The sequence below is a fragment of the Elephas maximus genome, chromosome X (genome assembly GCF_024166365.1).
Source record: "Elephas maximus indicus isolate mEleMax1 chromosome X, mEleMax1 primary haplotype, whole genome shotgun sequence".
In the NCBI taxonomy this organism is placed as follows: domain Eukaryota; kingdom Metazoa; phylum Chordata; class Mammalia; order Proboscidea; family Elephantidae; genus Elephas; species Elephas maximus.
In genome coordinates, this window is record NC_064846.1 from 161795437 (window position 1) to 161818051 (window position 22615).

Genomic DNA, 22615 nt, shown 5'->3' on the forward strand with positions numbered 1-22615 from the left:
TTCATGAACTTAGATGCAAAAATCCTCAACAAACTTCTAGCCAATAGAATTCAACAACATATCAAAAAAATATTTCACCATGACCAAGTGGGATTCATACCAGGTATGCAGGGATGGGTCAACATTAGAAAAACAATTAATGTAAATCCATCAGATAAATAAAAGGAAAGAACCATGTGATTTTATCAATTGATGCAGAAAAGGCATTTCACAAAGTTCAACACCCATTCGTGATAAAAACTCTCAGCAAAATAGGAATAGAAGGAAAATTCCTCAACATAATAAAGGGCGTTTATACAAAGCCAACAGCCAACATCACCCTAAATGGAGAGAGCCTGAACGCATTCCCATTAAGAATGGGAACCAGACAAGGACGCCCTTTATCACCGCTCTTATTCAACATTGTGCTGGAGTTCCTCGCCAGAGCAATTAGGCTAGATAAGGAAATAACGTGCATCCAGATTGGCAAGGAAGAAGTAAAATTATCTCTATTTGCAGATGACATGACCTTATACACAGAAATCCCTAAGGAATCCTCAAGAAAACTACTGAAATTAATGTAAGAGTTCAGCAGAGTATCAGGATACAAGATAAACATACAAAAATCAGTTGGATTCCTCTACACCAACAAAAAGAACATCGGAGAGGAAATCACAAAGTCAATACCATTTACAGCAGCCCCCAAGAAGATAAAGTACGTGGGAATAAATCTTACCAGAGACGTAGAAGACTTATACAAAGAAAACTACAGTACACTTCTGCAAGAAACCAAAAGAGACCAGCATAAGTGGAAAAACATACCTTGCTCATGGATAGGAAGACTTAACACTATAAAAATGTCTGTTCTACCAAAAGCGATCTATAGATTTAATGCAATTCCAATCCAAATTCCAACGACATTCTTTAATGAGTTGGAGAAACAAATCACCAACTTCATATGGAAGGGAAAAAGGGCTCTGGATAAGTAAAGAATTACTGAAAAAGAAGAACAAAGTGGGAGGCCTTACTCTACCTGATTTTAGAACCTATTATACCACCACAGTAGTCAAAACAGCCTGGTACTGGTACAACAACAGATACATAGACCAATGGAACAGAATTGAGAATCCAGATATAAATCCGTCCACATATGAGCAGTTGATATTTGACAAAGGCCCCCAAACAGTTAAATGGGGAAAAGACAGTCTTTTTAACAAATGGTGCTGGTATAACTGGATATCCATCTGCAAAAAAATGAAACAAGACCCATACCTCACTCCATGCACAAAAACGAGCTCAGAATGGATCAAAGACCTAATTATAAAATCTAAAATGATAAAAGATTATGGAAGAAAAATAGGGACAATGTCAGAAGCCCTAATACATGGCATAAATGGTATGCAAAACATTATAAATAATGTAAAAGAAAAACTAGGTAACTGGGAGCTCCTAAAAATCAAACACCTATGCTCATCCAAAGATTTCACCAAAAGAGTAAAAAGCCTACCTACAGACTGGGAAAAAGCTTTTAGCTATGACATTTCTGATCAGCACCTGATCTCTAAAATCTACATGATACTGCAAAAACTCAACTGCAAAAAGACAAATAACCCAATTAAAAAATGGGCAAAAGATATGAACACATACTTCACGAAAGAAGACATTCAGGTAGCTAACAGATACATAAGGAAATGTTCACGATCATTAGCCATTAGAGAAATGCAGATCAAAACTACAATGAGATTTCATCTCACTCCAACAAGGCTGGCATTAATCCAAAAAACACTAATAAATGTTGGAGAGGCTGTGGAGAGATTGGAACACTTCTACACTGCTGGTGGGAATGTAAAATGGTACAACCAACCGCTTTGGAAATCGATTTGGCGTTTCCTGAAAAACCTAGAAATAGAGCTACCATACGATCCAGCAATCCCACTCCTTGGAATATATCCTAGAGAAATAAGAGCCTTTACACGAACAGATATAAGCACACCCATGTTTATTGCAGCACTGTTTACAATAGCAAAAAGATGAAAGCAACCAAGGTGCCCATCAATGGATGAATGGATAAATAATGGCATATTCGCACAATGGAATACTACGCATCGATAAAGAACAGTGATGAATTTGTGAAACATTTCATAACATGGAGGAATCTGGAAGGCATTATGCTGAGTGAAACTAGTCTGTTGCAAAAGGACAAATATTGTATAAGACCAGTATTATAAGAACTCAAGAAATAGTTTAAAAAGAGAAGAAAATATTCTTTGATGGTTACGAGAGGGGGGAGGGAGGGAGAGTGGGAGAGGGGTATTCACTAATTAGATAGTAGATAAGAACTACTTTAGGTGAGGCGAAAGACAACACACAATACAGGCGAGGTCAGCACAACTGGACTAAACCAAAAGCAATTTCCTGAATAAACTGAATGCTTCGAAGGCCAGTGTAGCAGGGGCGGGGGTTTGGGGACCATGGTTTCGGGGGACATCTAAATCAATTGGCATAATAAAATCTAATAAGAAAACATCCTGCATCCCACCTTGGAAAGAGGCGTTTGGGGTCTTAAACGCTAGCAAGTGGCCATCTAAGATGCATCAATTGGTCTCAACCCACCTGGATCAAACAAGAATGAAGAACACCAAGGACACGAGGTAATTACAAGCCCAAGAGACAGAAAGGGCCACAGAAACCAGAGACTACATCATCCTGAGACTAGAAGAACTAGATGGTGCCTGGCTACATCCGATGACTGCCCTGACAGGGAACACAACAGAGAACCCCTGAGGGAGCGGGAGAGCAGTGGGATGTAGGCCCCAAGTTCTCGTAAAAAGACCAGACTTAATGGTCTGACTGAGACTAGAAGGACCCCCGTGGTCATGGCCCCCAGACCTTCTATTGCCCCAGGACAGGAACCATTCCCAAAGCCAACTCTTCAGACAGGGATTGGACTGGACAATGGGTTGGAGAGGGATGCTGGTGAGGAGTGAGCTTCTTAGATCAGGTGGACACTTGAAACTATGTTGGCATCTCCTGCCTGGAGGGGAGATGAGAGTTGGGCGGGGGGGGGGGGGGGTTAGAAGCTGGTGAAATGGACACCAAAAGGGAGAGTGGAAGGAGGGAGTGGGCTGTCTCACTGGGGTGAGAGCGATTGGGAGTGGGCAGCAGGGTGTATGTACGTTTTTGTGTGGGAGACTGAGTTGATTTGTAAACTTTCACTTAAAGCACACACACAAAAAAAGAGTATAGACTAGGAACCCAAAGAGCTTGGGTTTTAATCCTAGCTTTGACACTTACCAGCTTTGTGAATTTCAGTAAGGTTTACCCTCTGTGTGGCTCAATGTTCTCATCTGTAAAATGGGGATGATAATCGTAGCATCTACCTTTTAAGATTGTTATGAAATATAAATAACACATTTAGAAAAGTATCTGATGCATTGTAAATCTCATGAGTATTAACGATTATTTTCTCTAGCATAAAATTTACAGATATATGCTGAGAAATAGGACTAGAAATACAATAAAATCAGTGTAAAATATTCATTAATATCTGAATATTTTATAATCCTGTGCCAGATGTTTTAGGGAAAATAAAATTAAAGAAAAAAAATTACTCAACTGTGACCCTGAACTTCTAAGTGTATTCCACCAGGTAACCCGGGAAATCTGAAGACAGAGGGGTAATACTAGGTGTATTAGGGATATAGCTTCTGGCCCCCTTTGGTAAAAGCAGCCAGAGTTGCCAGCCAGGTATATGAACTCAAATGGGACAAGATATGTTGTAGGCACTGGAATTTTCTAGCATGCTTGTAGAACTGATAATATTGTAAGGAACAAAAGTTTTGAGCACAGATAAAGCTCATGGATTTAACTTCTTACTGGTCCCCTGGGGTCTCATTTAAGTTTCCTATAAGAGATCAGCCCTTTGCTCCTAGAAATCTATTTACTAATAGAATGAGGTCAAATTTTAAAACTCAACTATTTGGACATATAAAACCACAAACTAGAGTTGTTCTTTTTCAACTGTAACATATTCATACATTAATGTAACGCGGTAAAAGGAAGTAAAATCATATCTTAGGCTTTGACATTAATTGTTGCGGTTATTTAACTTTATTGTACTTTAAAATCTGAAAACTGCCAAACATATTATTTGTACAAACACCTGAGAAATGTTCAACTGGGCACAGCATCTTCATACAAACAATTTGAATAAAGACTAAGTTTAAGTTAGAATCTTGTCTTATAAAACATGAAGAATACCATCGCGTTTAGCCTGCATTTGTATAGAAAGTACATTTGGTTTTCTAAAAGGAAAATGTACATTCTTGCCCCTGGTGTACATTTTGTTGGCATTTAACAACAAATGGCCGATACTATTAGCACCCATTCTCATAGCTTATAAACATGACATAAACCAATTATACAAACCAGTAACAAAGTAATAACAATGTAATGACAAATAAAGTAATATCAGTGAAAGTGTTCCTCTTGAAAGTTTGAATTTTTAAAAGAAAGCCCAGAATGACAAGTCAGAGCTAATGTGCCTTCCAAAATTTCATATAATAAATGGCTCCGAACTAAACAAATTAACTAGAAATGTTGCACAGAACAGAGAACTTCCCTGTATGGAAACCAATTTACTTATGGTTTCTTATCCCCTGAAGAGTAAGTGAGAGGTACTAGTGATAGCAAATGATGGCACATAGTTTTTAAGGAATAAAAACATCTAACTATAATATCCATTGTCCATCATCACCTCTGTAGCAGTACAAAGTGCCATTTTAAATTCACAATGAAAAGATTTACTTGTGCACATTCTTACAGGTATAGAATAAAACATAAATATGGAACAGTATCCTTATGAGGAATAAATACGTACAATAAAATATATATCTATAAAACATTTGAACATAGGAATCTTCACAGAGATGTGCGCAATAAACGCCTAGTTATATGTCCAAGTTTAGTCAACATATGGAACATTTTGAAATCTTAAGTATGTCATTGAAAAAAATGTAGTCAGACTCCACCCAAACCACCCTTGTAGTACAATATCTTCTGCATAAAATTACTATCTATCCTATAATCTATCAAATAGCTATAGTAAGAACACTTCACGAAAACTTATAAGCTTGCATTTTTTTTTTCTTTAAATCGGAACAAATAGAAGATACAGAAAAACAGTAACAGAAAAGTTCTACGGCTACCCCGTTTCCAGAAACTGGTAGAACACGAACGGAGTGTTGCAGTAACGGATAAACTATTTGAGGAAGAGATGATATCTATAGTCGTACCTTTAAATTTTCTTCTAAGGAAAAAATCTTATGGATTGAATTACAGAAGTTTTCAATAGCTAACATTTCCCTTTTGGGATTTAGCTGTTTTGGATCTATATATAAAGATTAACCAAAATCAGCGGGTTTTGTGTTTCTTGTATAAAGTATATTTGTAAACCGAAGAATTAAAATAATAAAAAGACACAAAGAACGAACTGCCAATTTGAATGTTTCAATACTAACAGGCTAAATGGTTTTTAAGGAAGTAGACTGGACTGTAATATAGTTCTACAAAAATTCTAGATATAACATATTAAAGGAACCTTCAACAAAACAAAAATTGCTTAGGCAGCAAAAGACTTTTAACCAAGAATGCACCGGTCCCCCTAAAACAAGTCCAATCTACATTTACACAGTTTTTTAGCTGCTGAGGTAATTGTCTTGCTTAAGTCGTTCAATGTAGTGGCTAAGCTTCACAGCTGTTCCCAGCTTCAGCCCCATGTACTTCATCATCGTGTCACTCTTCAGAAGCAGCAGAGCCTTCCCGTCAATGTCCTGCAGAGAGAAGGAAGTGACCATAATTAATAATGCTTTCATATCTTAGCAGAAATGATTTCTTGATATATGAGAACATGCAAACAAACGAGAGGGCAGCTGTAAATTCCAGATTCTCTGAATATGCATCTATTTCATGAAAACTATTAAAAGTATCACTCATACAGGGAAACATCATTTGTTAATTTATAAATTTCAAATTCTGAGAAAAAGGACATTTAACTTAGTATCTTCAGAAAGTACCCTATGTGTTAAACTATCTGATTTTAAACACTGTGTCTTGAACAAAATACTAAAAAGAGTCAACAAACTATGACTGGTAGAAATGAATTTTTGACGTTCATTAACTTTCTTAGAAGGGATTACGAGTTTGCCAACATCAATGCAAACTGTCAGTGTGCTGTATGGTGTTGTCTTTATTTGAAAGCTAATCAGTTAGCTGTCTGAAGCTAATTAGATGCTAAAACTAATTACTGGTTTTCTTAGCACATTGAAAAGGGTTTATCAGATATTTGGCCACTAATTTAATTCATTAGAAAACACTGTAAAAGTATTATTCGATAGTTACAAGGCATCCTCCTAAAATTCTTCATTACCTTAATTGACCAACTTATGCTGAAGCATTTCACAATTTTTGGTTTAATAATAAAATGGCACTCGTGGTAGTCACATATCACTGTCTGAAAAGACCTGAAATCCATTATACTACTACCTTTATCAGGCACCTTTATACTTTTCCTACTAAGTAAAACTAAGAGGTTGGAGCTTATAAAATTTTAGCCCATGGCGTTACTTTGAAAAGTGGTCTGGTATCAGCATCACAAACCATCAATAGCCATAGAAGGTTAAGAGAACCAAGCCACAGGGAATCAGTGGTTGGATCCACTGGGTATCATAACAAGGACGCCCGCTTACAGCTTGTGGTCACTCCCTCCTGCTCATTGCACTGGGGCTGACCATGCAGGTGGGGGCCAGGATACTTGTATCTGTCATTACGAAGGGGTTAGTGACAACACTGAGAGGGGCGGTGATTAAATCATCAGGGTGAAAGGTTCCCCCATCATCCACACTCATCAGCACCAACTGAAGTGCCTGTACAGAGGCTATTCAAAGGTATTACAGCAGGAAAATCCTGACAAAAAGGTACGTTACATGTTGTCTGAAGACCTCGATGATGGCCATTGATGTCTGAGGATCTATTTGTCTCACAAACTGTATCACATCGTCCACAGACCAGCCTGAAGGATCCCTGAAGTAGTTTTGTTTCCGGCCACTGAAGTCAGATCCTATTGGTGAACTTGTAACTTCGATGGGGGAGAAAAGACAAATTATACTTGGCCTGATTATTATCGTAAAAGAGATGTTAGGTACAGAATAATGGTCTCATTCCTGGAACCTTCAGTTGAGTAAACCCAATAAAGACCCAAAACTCCAAGTGTAAAAGCTAGTGAAAGCCTATGTAAAGGTGGACTGAAGATGGCTGCCCAAGAGCTTCCCATCTGGCCTTCCCCCAAAAAAGCAGCTTCAGAAGTTACCTTACAGCTTCAAAGATCACAAAACAGAGTGACCAATCCGAGGCCTCTTTGGCCACAGGCAAATATAGCCAAAGGACTGTTGCTTAGGTTAAATCAGGTTAACTTAACCTAACCAAATTACTTTCTAACTTCAAGTACTTGAATGAATTTCTCTTAATCAAAATCTCTCTCTTTCTCTGTCTAGATTAGGTGTATTTGACTAACTAAATACACTGGAAATTGCCAAATTTATGGTTTTGATTGCTTAAATATTTTCATTTTAATCAATAATTTCAATAACCCTATTTTTTATTATCTTTAGGAAACCCTGGTGGCGTACTGGTTAAGAGCTACGTCTGCTAACCAAAAGGTTGGCAGTTTGAATCCACCAGGTGCTCCTCGGAAACCATATGGGGCAGTTCTACTCTGTCCTATAGGGTCGCTATATGTTGGAATTGACTGGACAACAATGGGTTTGGTGTTTTTTTTTTTTTTTCTTTTTTACTATTATCTTTAAGAACCAAATTAGTTAGTTCTTTTGCCAAATATCTACCATGTATTGAATACGGATGTTTTAAGCATCATTTTACTCTTTATATTCCTGTCTCTTATGGCCTAAAATGCTTACATAAATTTTGAAGAAAACAAAATTACTGCCAAACTGATTTGGGGAAATACAGCCTCCTGCCCCCAAGACCCCCGCCTGAAGAGCATAAAACCAGCCCTCAACATGGGAAACAAAAGGCTTCCCCTGGCTTGCAGGAAGGACACTGCTGAATATAGGTCAAACAGTGCTACTTAACATGTATCATTTCAAACTCACCAAAACCAGAAGGGATGCACAGGCTACGCTGGCCAACATTCTTATTCTCCAGTATACCTGGGTAACCCATCACCTCAGGGTTCCTCCGTGTGCTGGGCTCTCCCTGGGCCAGCATCGAGGCAGGTATCGCAACAGCAGGTCTTGAAGGTGAGAAGATACTGCTGGTACTGGGCACCTTTGGGCTAGAAAAGCAGGGCATTACTGAAGGACCAGGCACTGCGTCTTCTGGTGTGTAATATGACTGATAAGACCGTGTGGAGAAGACAGAGGGAGCCGGTGGACTCCGGATGAGGCCCCGATCCTGCTCCTCGTAGACTGGCTGCTCTACTTCAGTGGGTGCTTCTGACTGAAAAGGTGCTCCTTCACAGTTGGGCTGGGAATTACTTTCCTGCCTTTCTACTGGTAAAGTTGGGCTATAACTTTCAGGGTAGTTGAATACAGCAGGAGGCCCCTTTTTCCTCATTTTCTGGTATTTGAGTTTCTTAGTAAGTAGGTAGCTATAATTTCTGTGTGTATATCCAAGTGGCTTCTGAAATGACAAAGCAAATGAAATAATATTTTCCATCCAACACTGCTTTACATTAAAAAAAAATTATTAAAGATAAATGCGCTCTTTTGATTATGTGATTTATTTGTAGTCCTATTTAACCCCACAGTTTAACTGTATTTTATATATCATGGATACAAAATACTCATTGTCATACATTTATCAAACCTAAATTTTAGTATCCTTCCAACAGAGTTTTAGTTCCTTGTTTGCTACTATAGCAAGTATAGATCTGCTTTGCTAATCTCAGAGTTATTAGTTCTCTGTCACTTCTCATTGATTGGTACCTTTAGAAAGCAGAGGTTTATCATAGTTGTGAAAATATTCTTATAACACTTACACGATTCTGCCACAATATTTTTGCATGAAAACGGTGAATTTTTGAAACTTTTCCATGAATCACATCAAACTTCTTATCCAGTTTTTGAATAGCGTCACATATGACCTGTTATAATACAAGCTATTTTAGTACTTCCTATTTCAAAAGAAAAGTAACATAGTAAAATACCATCAAGCCAAATTCTAACTGCTAGAAAGAAAGTTAGTTCTCAAGCTGTCAGACATTTCTTGTTTCCCACTTGTGCCTGACTTTAGGTGACCTGCCTGAGTGCCTGAGATAAGGAGCCCCAACCTTCTAGTGAACTACTCTATTTCACACAGGCATTGAAAGGAGCTTGAATACTGGAAAGCAAGTTTGCCACAATTCTTATAACCTATCACATTTATGGCAGGGTCCTTTCACATCAAGAGGGTGCAGTTGTCAGAGAGGAACTTTCTAATCTGCTAAAACGCCCAAGAGTCTCCCTCATGTGAACTAAGAGGCAGTGAACTATCAGATGTGGAGGGAACACTAAACCAAATATAACTGTTCTGACTTCTGCCTTCGAAGTCGTTTAAAATCACGCAACCAACAATTAACCTTGCAAACCCCTTGAGTAAGTACATGCCCCCTGTATAGCCAATGTCACTGAATTTTTCTTGGAATACACAGAAATGTCATTTGGGCAAAAATGCACTAAAATAAAAGGCCAGAAACATTTCTTCACTGCCTCAATTCATTCATTCAAATAAACATTTATTGAGGGCCTACCACCTGTCAGAACTACTTTGCTGGGCACCAGGACCGGGACATAAAAGAAACATTCCCTGCCCTAAAGGAAACCCCATTTTGGTTGGAGAGGGAAACAAGAAACTATTTCAACAGACAAAGTGCTTCACAGCCCAGAGCAGGGGGTCTCAAAGTGTGTCCCTGGATGGGCAGCACCGACATCACCTGTGAGCTTGTTAGAAATGCACAGTCTCAGGCTCCACCCCAGACCTACTGAATCAGGAACCTCAGAGCGGGGGTGGGGTCTGCGGTTTAACAAGCCCTCCAGGTGATGCTGATGCACTCTCACTGCCCACATCAGCCAAAGTCCTGTAAAGATTTTGTAGGGGATGTTAAATACTGAACAATCTAGATGACAGAGACAACTACACTTAATTAGTGATGGGATTTTTAAAAAGCTACCAAAATCTATATATTGCCATTTCAAAATTTCTACCTGAGGGTGCTGTTCAAACGCTAAATTGTTAAAAAAAAAAAAATCATCACAATGAGGTCATAGTTATACATCATTTGATAACAGCAACGTTTCAATGACATCAAATGAGATAAAGACCATTTTAGCTCCATATCTTAGCAAACCATGTTTGAGAGGCAGAACTTTCATACCTGGCAATGAGTAAGAATATCCTGAATAGATTTTTGCTGCTCTTCGTTGTAGGATTTGTCAGAGACACCATTTTCCTGCTAATATTTTAAAATCAAGTAATTAATTCTTTACTTCTATAAGAGCCAAACTGAGCACTAGGGAAAAAAATCACTTCATATGTGTTTACTTCAATTGTTTTTATTTATTTTTCACCAAGCTTTCAAAGGGTTTCAGAAATCTTTATAATACTGAGCAGAGATAAAATGAAAGAAAAACTGACGTTAATATGAGAATGAAAAAGACAAGACCCAAGTAAGAAAGGTGATAATGAAAGAATGTATTGTTAGAAAGATTAGAAAGGAAATGAATTTTGGACTGCAAATGAATACAAAACTGCTCTGAATTTCCTATGATATAAGGAAACCAGGGTAGTAAAATGGTTAAGTACTCACTGTCTAATGAAAGGATGCACACAAATTCAGGGGAGAAATATTTTCCTGAATGTGAGTTTGAAGGAACGCTATAGTATATGAAGGCCAAAAAGGAATTTAAATCTTCTTCTTTAACTTGGTGTTAATATATTCGCCAAACAGCAATTAGTAGTACTTACCTTATTGGCATTTGCATTGTTTGGTTCAAATGCATAAAGGATAGTATTATCATCTTCATAACCAGGTATCCGTGTTCTTATCTGAGGAAGATTTATTAACAAATTAAAAGGAAAGACGAAAGAAAGAACTGAAAGAAAAGCTCAGGACTTCAATTTTGCTTTCAGGAAGCTCCAAAGGCCTGTTTATGCCATCAAAGGACTTTTGTCCATTGCAAAAACTACGACTACACGAAAAGATATACTTGCAGAGCTGTTTGCTCATTAACTCAGCTACAATTAAGACACTATTTTTCATGAATTGAAGATTTTATGCACTTCAGAGTTGAAAAACTAGCCGTCTAGTTTGTAATTTGGCATCAGAACCCTTTTGAAAGCAAGTATTTCTAATTATGAGCAAAGGACCAAATCCTACACGGCTTTTGATTTTTAAACAATCAAACAGTGCCACTATGTGGACAAAATAGGAAACCACTTGAGTACCTGTTTTTTTAAACAAATTAATCTCTAAATCACCCTAAATGCTTTTTTGGAATAAGACAGAGTATAAATAAGTAAAAACTCACTACATTTCATTCTAACTCTTTACTCTAAGAATGAATCGTAAACTATAAGAATAATTTTAAAGTAAACATACTCAGTAGCTATGTGTGTCTTTGTTTCAAAATATATGATAGAAAACTGCCTGAATTAGCCTTGCATTGATTAGATAACCAACATAATACGGCACTGTATTATAGATTAGTACTTATAAAAATAATATCACCATTTTACCCTTGCACAGTGCTTTATGCTTTTTAAAGCACTTTCACATAATGTCAGAAACCATGACTCTTGGTAGGCAATTAACATTATCTCCATAGATGAAAACGCTGGGGCTGATGGAAGTCAAGGGACTTGCCTGTACTACTTAATTGGCATTAATATCCATGTCCTTATGTAATTAATTAATGTGTTTTCTGTTAAGCCAAATTATATATATAGTTTAATAATTCAACTTGAAGGATCAAGAAACATAGCAGAATGTGATGGAAATATAAACAGTCCAATCACTTTGGAAAACTGGCAAATTGTTATGAAATTAACTTTGCTCCAACCCCATGAGCTAGCAATTCAACTCCTGAGTATTAGCCAAAAGAAATGTAAATATGGGTTCACAAAGAGACCTGTCCAGGGATGTTCATAGCAGCTTTTTACATGATAGCCCAAGCCTGGCAACGACCCAAATGTCCATCAAGAACGGATAAACAAAGTGTGTATGTTCATAAAACGGAACAGTATTCATTACTAAAAGGGGATAAACTATTAGTACAAAGCAGATAAATCCCCAAAATTTTACGCTAAGGCAGTGAAATCAGGGAAGTGAGTACAAACTGCATTATTTCATTTATATAGAGTTCTAGAACAATCAAAACAACGCTTTCGAGGTGTGCGTGAGAACTGATGGGAGAGAGATATGAGATAACTTTCTGGGGAGATGGGAAATGTTCTGTATCTTGATAGGGGCGCGGATTAAACTCATGAATTATATACTTAAGATCTGTGCATTCCACTATAAAATTCAAATCAATTAAAAAAAAAAAAAGAAATACAGCAGAACAAATGGATTTTCATTTTGAAATACAAACCACGCCGTTGTCACTGGAACAGCTAGACATTTTTTTTGTGCAACAGGATAAACTCCGCTTTGCTGGGTTGGATGTATTTCTTTTTTAAATTTGCTGGAAGGCCTGTGAAACCTTCAACTCCTGAAAAGCAACGCATAAAAAATTTACTGCACACACTTACTACCTTAATATGGACAGGCTCGCAGAATGCCACCTCAAATTGAACTGGAGTCCTAGTTGAATTTTAAAGAGTGTCAAAAACAGGAACTCTTCCATTAGTGATTTGGAAGTCTTGAAAAATTGAGGGGCTTTCTTGAACATTACTAGGACTATGAATCAAAATCAAACACAATTCCAAACTGTGAAATGAATGCTTCACAGCTTAAATTCTACAGAGTAAATACTTGTCTATTTGGAAACAAATGGACAAGAGAACAGGATTTCTTACTGCTTTTGGAAAGGAGCTCAGAAAGGCTTGTTACCTAGGGAGGCCAAGCACGCTGGGAAAAGCCCCTAAATGAGAGTCAGGAGTCTATTCTGGATTTGGATCCTACCACCTACGTGGACTGGGCAGACCAGTTCAGACACCACTTCTTCACCTGCGAGGTGAAAACTGGCCGAGGTTATACCTAAGGTCCATTTCAGCTAATATTACGATTGCTTAACTTAGTTAAATCTTGTGTTAAACCTAAATAAACGTAGGTGAAATTTAAGCCAAAAAATCTCCTAATATTGTGTACGTTCAGTTCTGGTCCTGAGTTACTTCTACTCTAAAACTATGGAATTAAAAAGGACATTGACTGCCAACACTATCGTACTTTATGTTGCATCAGAGATCTGAAGACTTGCATCACAGTTGAGGAAAAAAAAAAGGGTGCATTAATGAAAGAGTGAATTCATTTATGGCCCCTGAGCGAGAGCAGTAATGAGTGGCAAAATTAAGTGATGCAAGTTTCATGCCCTTTCCCATTTCCCACCTCAGTCCACAGGAGAGATACCCATGAGCCAGGGCCCCAAAGAGAGAAACCCAAAGGAGATAAAGAAGATAGGAGAAGTAACTCGCCAATCAGACTATGCAGACTAATACTGTGTGAAAGTTTAAGGTTATAAAATACGTCCAACTTGAGCTGTAACTTCAACCAAATTTTAATACTGCTTATTATTTTCTGATTATAAAACTAACACAAGCTGTGAATAATTAAATTGCGCAGCATTCCTACAGAGGAAGAGTACAGGCTGTGAGCATAAACAAACTACTGCTACGCACAGCAAGCATGAATCTCACAGACAGAACGTTGAATAAAAGCATTCAGACACAAAAGAGAATATATCTAGTGTACAACTCAATTTAAAGAGAGTTCGTAAACAGGCAAAAGTAAGCTATAAAAACCAAAACCAAATCCACTGAGGCTGAGTCGATTCTGACTCCTGGGGACCCTGCAAGACAGGGTAGAACTGCCCTACAGGGTTTCCAAGAAGTGGCTGGTGGATTTGAACTACCGACCTTTTTGTTAGACGCCAAGCTTTTAACCACTGTCCCACCAGGGCTCCAAAAGTAAGCTACCCAACCCAGTGGCTAGAGTGGAGAAATCTTTCCAAACCAAGACCTTTAGATATGCTGCAGTCACTTTAACGTCTTAGTTTCTCACCATGCACACAGGCCATGTAACCAGTCTCCCATTCAAGGATATTCAAGTTATTTCTAGTTTTACACAATTCAGTGACATCAATTACATTAATCACGTTGTACAAACACCACCAATAATCATTGCCAAATTTTCTATCACCATCAACAGCAACTCACTGTAGAACACTCTCCTCTGGCACTCCCCCACTAAGGAGGGCTGTTGGAGTCAACCACAGAAACACTAAATGAGTTAACAGACTCCCTGCACACATCGAATGACTTTTCTCCTTTGATCTACTGATGCAACATATGAATACATTTAATATTCTCCACCTGATGATGGAGAATAGCAATTTTTTGGCATTTTATTTAAAATTGTTTGCATCTCTATTTCTAAGTGAAATCTTACACTAGTAAGATAATACATTTCTCACAATTAATGAACCAACATTGACACACTATTTTTAACTCTTGGTCTCAAAACTGCTTTGTAAAATTAATCAGGAAGCGTCCCCTCGCTTTCCATGCTCTGAAAAAGCTTACATAACATGAGCATTTCTCTGTCTTAATGGTTTGAAAGAGTTTATTTACAAAACTGTCTGGGCCTAGGTTTTATAACATTTTCTAAGGTCTTCCATGGTTACTGACCCGTTCATATTTTTCTTTCTTAAGTTGTTTTTCACAAATTTTTTATCCAGAAAGATAGCAATTTCATCATAATGACAGAATTTTTAAAAAGCCGTTAAAAAGCATTCATCACTTCTAATTTTATTTGCATTTCCACCTTTTTTCTTGATTAGGTAATGTTATCAAATAACTATTTTTTATTGCTGTAAAAATATATGTAACGCAACATTTGCCAATTCAACGTTTTTCACGTGTACGATTTAGTGACATCAATTATATTAATCATGCTGTACAACCATCACCAATAACCATTGCCGAATTTCCCACCACAGATAACCACTGCTGAATTTCCCACCACCAATAACCACTGCTGAATTTCCCACCACTGATAACCACTGCCCAATTTCCTACCACTGACAGCCACTGCCGAATTTCCCATCACCGGTAACTATTGCTGAGTTTCCCATCACCGATAACCACTGCCAAATTTCCCAGCATCGATAACCACTGCCAAATTTCCCATCACCAGAAACTCACTGCTTCCAAAACTGAGTCTCCTCCTTCCCCCTCCTTCTCACCCGTTAACCACTAATAAAACTTGGATCTCTATACATTTACCTATTCTAGATATTTTACATAAGTGAGATCATCAATTAACTATTTAAATCTTTGTTATATTTTCTCTCTAATAGAAGTCTCACAGAATGAGAATAGTGAGTTAAAGTTTCCCAACTAGAATTGTATTTCTGACACTTTCTAATGATTGTGTTTTATAGATTTATAGATATCATTTCCACAGATTTTCTATATTTATATATACATCATTTCTATATATCATCTCTATATATGTAGATTTATATGTATCATTTCACTGTAGAAAATCTAGAAAATACCACAAAGTCCAGATAATAATATCTGTTTTTTACTGCTTACTCTATGCCAGGCAGTATCTAAGCACTATATGTGTATTTACTCATTTAGTATTCATGACAACCCTATGGAGTAGGTTCTAGTATCATCCCCATTTTCCTTATGAGAAAACTGAGGCAAAGAGAGACTTACAAGTAATTTACCCAGGTCTCACCACTATTAAGTGGCGGAGCCTGGCTCCAGAGTCTACGTGCTTTACTTCTTCATTTTCAAAATCACGTGGAATCCCTTCTCTGGCAGTAACAAGTAAAATGCAAACTCTTATCATGGCCTACAAGGTCCTTACATGGCCAGGACCCTGCCCACCTCTCAGAAATTACCTTGATCAAGCCTAAAATATTTACTATCTGGCCCTTTACAGACAGGTTTGCCAACTGCTGTTACAGACTCTCACATTCAGACATAAATTTTAGTTCCCTTTCCCTATGAGGCAAATACAGCTTTTGCAACATTTTCTTAAAGTTCAACCATGACTAACTTATGCAGAATTAATTAATAAAATTCTTTAAATTCCAAACCTTTCAAAATGAGTTTACTTAAAAGTGACTGTCATTTCTAGTTTACAATAGAAATCTAACATTCAACAATCCCTGTTGGATTAATTACAATGCTGGCTCGAATTTGGCTGCAGTCACACAGGAGCACTGTGCACTGAGTCTGCCACTGGACACCCAGTATTTTTACTTTTGTGCATACCTGCAAATCAACACCAATCTTGCGCCATTTGAACCTCTCCCTCCTGTCATGCCCTGTGCCCATAATATCATGTTGTCTATCCACCTAGGAGAAACTATTCAACCTCAAGGCTTAATTCAAGTTCCATCTCCAAAAAACACCAGTGCTATGTCAATGATCACTCCTCCTGGAGGTGACACTGCTTTCCTTGAACTACCAGAGCACTCACACTTTAATGCTTTTAAGACAATTGCCACACATTGCTAGTTACAAATGACATTAAGACCTTAGGCTTGGGGCCAAAATACCTGGAGGGCTTGGGTCCCGGCTCCCCCACTTACGAGCTGTGTGACTTTGGGCAACTTCTCTGTGCTTCCATTTTAAAATCTATAAAATGAGGATAATAATAGTGCAAACTCTATCTATGGAGCTGTTATGAATATTAAATGAATTAATACATATCAAGTGTTCATAGCAAGGGCACCCACTGTCAGCTACTATTATTATTTGGCTATCCACCACATTCTCCCAACAGAACTATTCATCACAGAGCACGTGGACAACAAACCTTCAGGGTCATAACATGTACTTTTCACGCACATTGCATCTGTGCATTGCAAGTATCACAACCATTTCTTATAAATAAATCATTACACCTTTTCGTACCAGGGCATGGTGCAAAGAACTGGGCTTTAGGCAGAAAGACTTGAACCTAAAATCAAGTTGCAAAATTTCTTATTTCATTTCAGGCAGGTATTTAACCTCTCTGTACCTCAATTTCTTAATCTGTAAAACTGGAAATAATGTCTACCTTACACGACCGTGTAAGACCAAATTACTTAGTTAAGCATCTTAGCATCATGCCTGGTTCATAGTAAGCACACCATAAATTTTAGTTCCCTTTCCCTTCTTCCCACAAGGTAAGTGTTTACAGCTTCTGAAACATTTTCTTAAAGCTCAACCATGACTATCTTATGCAGAATTAATAAAATTCTTTAAATTCAAAATCTTGCAAAAGACTATACCTAAAAGTGACTGCATTTTACAGTAGAAATATAAACTCATAATAACATAAGAGCCAGAAGTCATTTTCATTTTTAAAACACATGTTTTAGACATTCCCATTGACCAAACCCATTGCCTTCCAGTTCATTCCCACTCATAGTGACCCAATAGGACAGAACAGAAGTACCCCATAGGGTTTCCAAGGCTTTAATCTTTATGGGAGCAGACTGCCACATCTTTCTCCCACAGAGCAGTTGGTGGATTCCAATTCGGGTAGCAGCCCCGCGCTTAACCAGCGCGCTACCAGGGCTCCTCCTTTTTAGACATTAAAGGCATTTTTCAAAAGTCATCTGAATATTCTGCTCACAAGGCGCAAGACATTCACATACATAGACAGATAAGGCTTCGCTCACAATGGTGAGGCTGAAACCGGCGTTTCACACCTAGGACCACCAAGAAACACAGTAAAACACGGCAGATCACAACCCAGACCGCTCCAACTTTTTTTTTTTTTTAACAAAGCAGGACTGTGGAAAACCATTATACGTTTCAAACTTCAGAGACTACAAAGTTTGCTAGATAGCAGAAAATGCAGCCAAAATTCTCCCCCATTGCCCAGCACTTGCTGCAAGCCGGCCGGCAAGCGAGCCTCGAACCCGAATCTAGCCCGTGCCCTGCTTTATAAACAACGAGCCGAAAAGTTGCTTGTAAAATCACCATTTGTAAGCATTAAATCACAGTTTACAACTTCATGGTACAATACTCTGGAGCAACTGAGTTCAGAGTTCAGGAAGAGGCAGGAGAGAAGCGATCTCCAACCACGTTAACGCCTTTTCTCTAAGCGCCCCCGTGCTTCGCGCAGCTCCCGACTTTTCGTAGCATTTCCTGACTCCAGCCTCGACCTTCCTAAAACAAAGAACTGGCTACACAGGGATTTCTGGACAGCACGCCTACACCTGTACCCTCATCCTCCTTCTTTAAGCATTTACAATCAAGCAGCCAGGCTGCGCTCCCTGTCTCTCTGATCACGCGCGGTCACCCTCGAAGCCTCAAAATGCGCTCCACACAACAGCTGTTCTAGTAACCAACTTGCTAGTTTCCCAAGTCTTTAAGCTCGAAACTCTGCGTTAAGTCGGAGAGTCCAGGTCCTTCCTCGCCCCCACCCATTCCCCCAGGGAAAGAAAAAGGACCCGCCCCCAAAAGGCAGCACCAAGTAGCAAGTAAGCAACCAGACTTCAAAGCTCGCACGCACCAGCGTTCAGGGAGAGGCGCAGGAACCTACAAACCCACAGAGCGCAATGCTGCGAAAACATGAGGCTGCAAAGTGCGCCTTCGCTAGGCCCGAGCGGCCGATCCTCCCGGGACCCCCGGACCCCGTTCCGCGCGGCCAATCCTCCCCGGGACCCCCGGACCCCGTCCCGCTTGGCCGATCCTCCCCGGGACCCCCCGGACCCCGTCCCGCTTGGCCGATCCTCCCCGGGACCCCCGGACCCCGTCCCGCTTGGCCGATCCTCCCCGGGACCCCCGGACCCCGTCCCGCGCGGCCAATCCTCCCCGGGACCCCGGCCGCCGAGCCGCAACCCTTTACTGCATTAACTGGTCCAGGCTCGGCAGCTCGCGCGCGCATTCAGGCAAGAAAGTTCAAGCGGGGAACACGGGTGGCTGGACAGACCTACTTTTGCGCCAGAACCTGCCACGACAGCCTCCGGAAGGCGCGGGGAGAACAGCTCGCTGTGGCCCACCTCCTCGAACTGCAACAGCAGAGACGCTTATGGCCCCCGAGTTAGGAAACGGCCTTTGAGCCGGAAGCCCACCCTTGCACCGCAAGCCCCAGGGACGCCCTATAACCCGTACCAGGGCCGGCTCGGGACGCCGGGGTTCCCACGCGCTCGGCCCGGGGTGGGGGACTGCCCCTGCTGACCAATCAGAGGACGCCAGCGGACACGCCCCGGCCGTTGAGCGGCCAATCGCACCGGCGCCTGACGGGTTAGGGGCGTTACTAGGGAGACTGCTGGGCGGGGCTTGCCTCACTACGGGGGGAGGGGGGCGCGGCTCGGAGAGCCTGGGGCTGGAGGTGGGGCAGACCCACTTTTCAGTTTGCCGAGGCGGGTGGGGTTGGAATGGAGCGCTAAACGGTAGAGGCACGAGGCTCCGACTTGGCCAGCGGTTTCTGCGGCTGCGCAGAAACGCCTGCGCGCGCGACCCTTCCAGCAGCAACGGTTAGCGATGGCGGCTCGAGGCGGTGAGGCCGTTGGGCGCGCGGCCTCCTACGTTCTTTGCTTTGTTATTTCAAGCTTTTTTTTTTTTTACGGTTAACTGGCGTATGATCCCGCCCCCTGTGACGCACCATCGTGGTTGACTGGTCTCAGGTCTGCAACCCAGCAGTTTAATGGGGCAGGGGGGCAGGGCTTTAGACGTTACCCTAAGCACAATCTGTGACAGAAATGGGACAAGGTATTTCCATTCTTGAACAACCATATACGGGGGAGGGGGGAGAGGTGACACAGACCCTGGAGCCACACTACCTGTCTTTGAACCCCAGCTCCAACACTTAGGAGCTCTGTGGCCTTGGCAAGTCAGCTAACCGCTCTGTGCTTCAGTTTTCCCATCTGTAAAATGGGTATAACGTGAGGATTACAGCTGTTAATGTGTATGCAAAGCACTTAGAACAGGACCTGGCTCATAAATTCGCTATGTAATAAAGGGTCCCTGACATTATGTGGTGACATATCATCTTACATAGTAAATCAAGGCTGACAGTCTTGGAAGGAGGCACGGTTTGAGTAATTAGACGCAAAGTCAGTAGGTTTTTCAAAGTAAAGCTGTAAATCTTGTCCTAGAGAGGAGCTCAAGAAAAGTATACTAGACATTGGAAACGTATTCTTGTTTCCTAGCGAACACAAAGGTAGGCTAGAGCCCATTATAGATACCGTATGTATTATTTTACTTCTGCTTTTACGGCTGCTGACCAAAACGTCGGCAGTTCGAATCCACCAGACGCTCCTTGGAAACTCTTTGGGGGCAGTTCTACTCTGTCCTGTAGGGGCGCTATGAGTCAGAATGGACTTGACGGCAACAGGTTTGGTTGTTTTTGTTTTTGCCATAAAGGTTCCCCTCATTTGTGCTTGATTGCACGTAAAACACTTTGTGTTTGCAGTTACTTAACAAAGAAAAGAGAGAAACTGATTATTTAATTGCAGTCACGTTTATTTGCAGTTTCTATACACACTTTCTAGGTAATCAAACTTTTCTGATACAGTTTTTGGAGAGGGGTTCACAATGAAACTGTCACCATTTTTACTAAAAATAAATACAAGACTTAAAGGGTTGTACAGCTCTAAAATATACAAAGGCTTGGATTGAATGTAAACGTTGAAAACATCTTACAAAAGAAACCATCTTTGCAACAATTAAAAAAGTTCATATTTACAAATATTACAAAAATACAAAATGGATGCAAGTCCACAAACCATTGTCTTTTCGGCCAGCATGAACTGGTTCTAGTACCAAAATAGTTACAGTGTAACCTTCTTAATTTAAAATCTTTTGTCGTGATTTAGTTGTCTAAATCTGCCAACAGTGCAGCAAATGTACTCACTCACTGACCTCTGGCAAGCGCAAACAGTGTGTGTTTCGTTTGCTACCACTAGTCCATGTTCTCTACTTAGCCAAAAGAGAAAAAAAAAAAAAAAAAGCAGAATCAAAATGCAAGGAGAAAAAATTACCCCACACAACATAGACATGGTCGTATAAACATAAAAGGATGAAAAAAAAATTAACATCAGTGCAAACAACAGAAGAAAAGTTTGGATTGATGTTCTTCATGATACCTAATGTGTGTACCCTGCTGCAAGACAGCAGTGATGTTAAAGTCAGCCCTAAATCTTGGTTTTGAGTGCTTGAAAGCCATGTAGAATATTTCAGATTTCTAAGGAATTTCTTGCTTTTTTTACTGTTACTCAGTACTCTTTTCCACAGTGAATTTTAAATCCATCGTTATTTGGGTTTTTTCTATTTAAATCTATGAAATATAAAATAGAGAAACTCTGCTATAGATTTTTAGAGTAAACAAAATAAGTAAAACTATATTATAAGGGTTAGTTCTGTGATCATTACATATAGAAGCTATCTTATTGCCTCACAATTCAAGTCAATATGTATTTTAAAATATATATGGTACCAGTACTTAAATTAATCTCAATAATAAAAAGGTGACATTTTTATTAAAGCCAATTCATGTGTTTTCTATTCAAGATTTAGAATCATTTTTACAGCCTACATACCTTTCTTTAAGCTTAAAAAACCTCTAACTACACAAAAGCCATACTGCAAACGAACTGCTTTTATGAAAATTACAAAAGATCACGTATTGTGACTGGAAATGACTGGGTTTTTTTTTTTTTATCACATTTGTCTAAAAATTTTATTTTTAAAATTTTGCCAAGTGTACTTTTCAAAGCATGAGAAAAAATAGTTTACTCATGTTCCCATGTGGTGTCAAACCATGCTGGTTTTCTTAACTAATGAGTTCCAGTGACAAATGGCGGTCCAGTTTTTCAAACCCCAAAACATTTTTCTTTTAATAAAAATTATAACACTTTGTAAATGTTCAAACCCTTTACCAAATAGCTTATCTATCCCAGCACACATACACACACACACACACACACTTTCTCCTCCTCTACCCCTCCACCCCCAACACCCATTTTACATACAGGGATGACAAGAAATCAAGAAACACAATTTCGTAGTGAAAACAAATAGAAGAAACCAGACAGTTTTTTTGTTTGTTTTTTTTCTTTACAAACAAATAAACAAAAAACCAATAGCAATCAGATTCTCCAATTCCTAATCTGTAACGTCTTAGAAAGTGTTCCTATTGAAAGACGGTGTCTTCTTAGACCAGGCTTTCCCCTTCATACTGCATGAATTAAATCAAAACCACAATCTCCCTTTCACACATCCTACTTTCCCAAATAACACTTGCATAAGCTTAAAGCCTGCTGCTCATCAATTTCTTGGTAACTCTGGTATGTTCTATCATTCTAACCGCATTCTATTCTTTTATAGGCCATATCTCTTCTTAGTTCTCTCTACTTTCTACCTCCTCCCATTCAAAACATATTCTAAGTACATAGCTGCTTACATT

The 22615-nt window shown here is 39.5% G+C and overlaps 1 protein-coding gene across 1 annotated transcript; it reads right to left on the reverse strand.

The window, feature by feature from the left end:
• Positions 1-4081: 4081 nt before the first annotated feature.
• On the reverse strand, positions 4082-19816 carry SCML1 (Scm polycomb group protein like 1). Its single transcript, XM_049871566.1, has 7 exons — positions 19777-19816; positions 19321-19496; positions 19143-19217; positions 9035-9139; positions 8148-8676; positions 6963-7114; positions 4082-5810 (listed from the first exon to the last, which is right to left on the reverse strand). Exons 1-7 carry the CDS (start codon positions 19814-19816, stop codon positions 5676-5678), a joined length of 1212 nt encoding a protein of 403 aa, XP_049727523.1. The 3' UTR covers positions 4082-5675.
• Positions 19817-22615: the final 2799 nt, after the last annotated feature.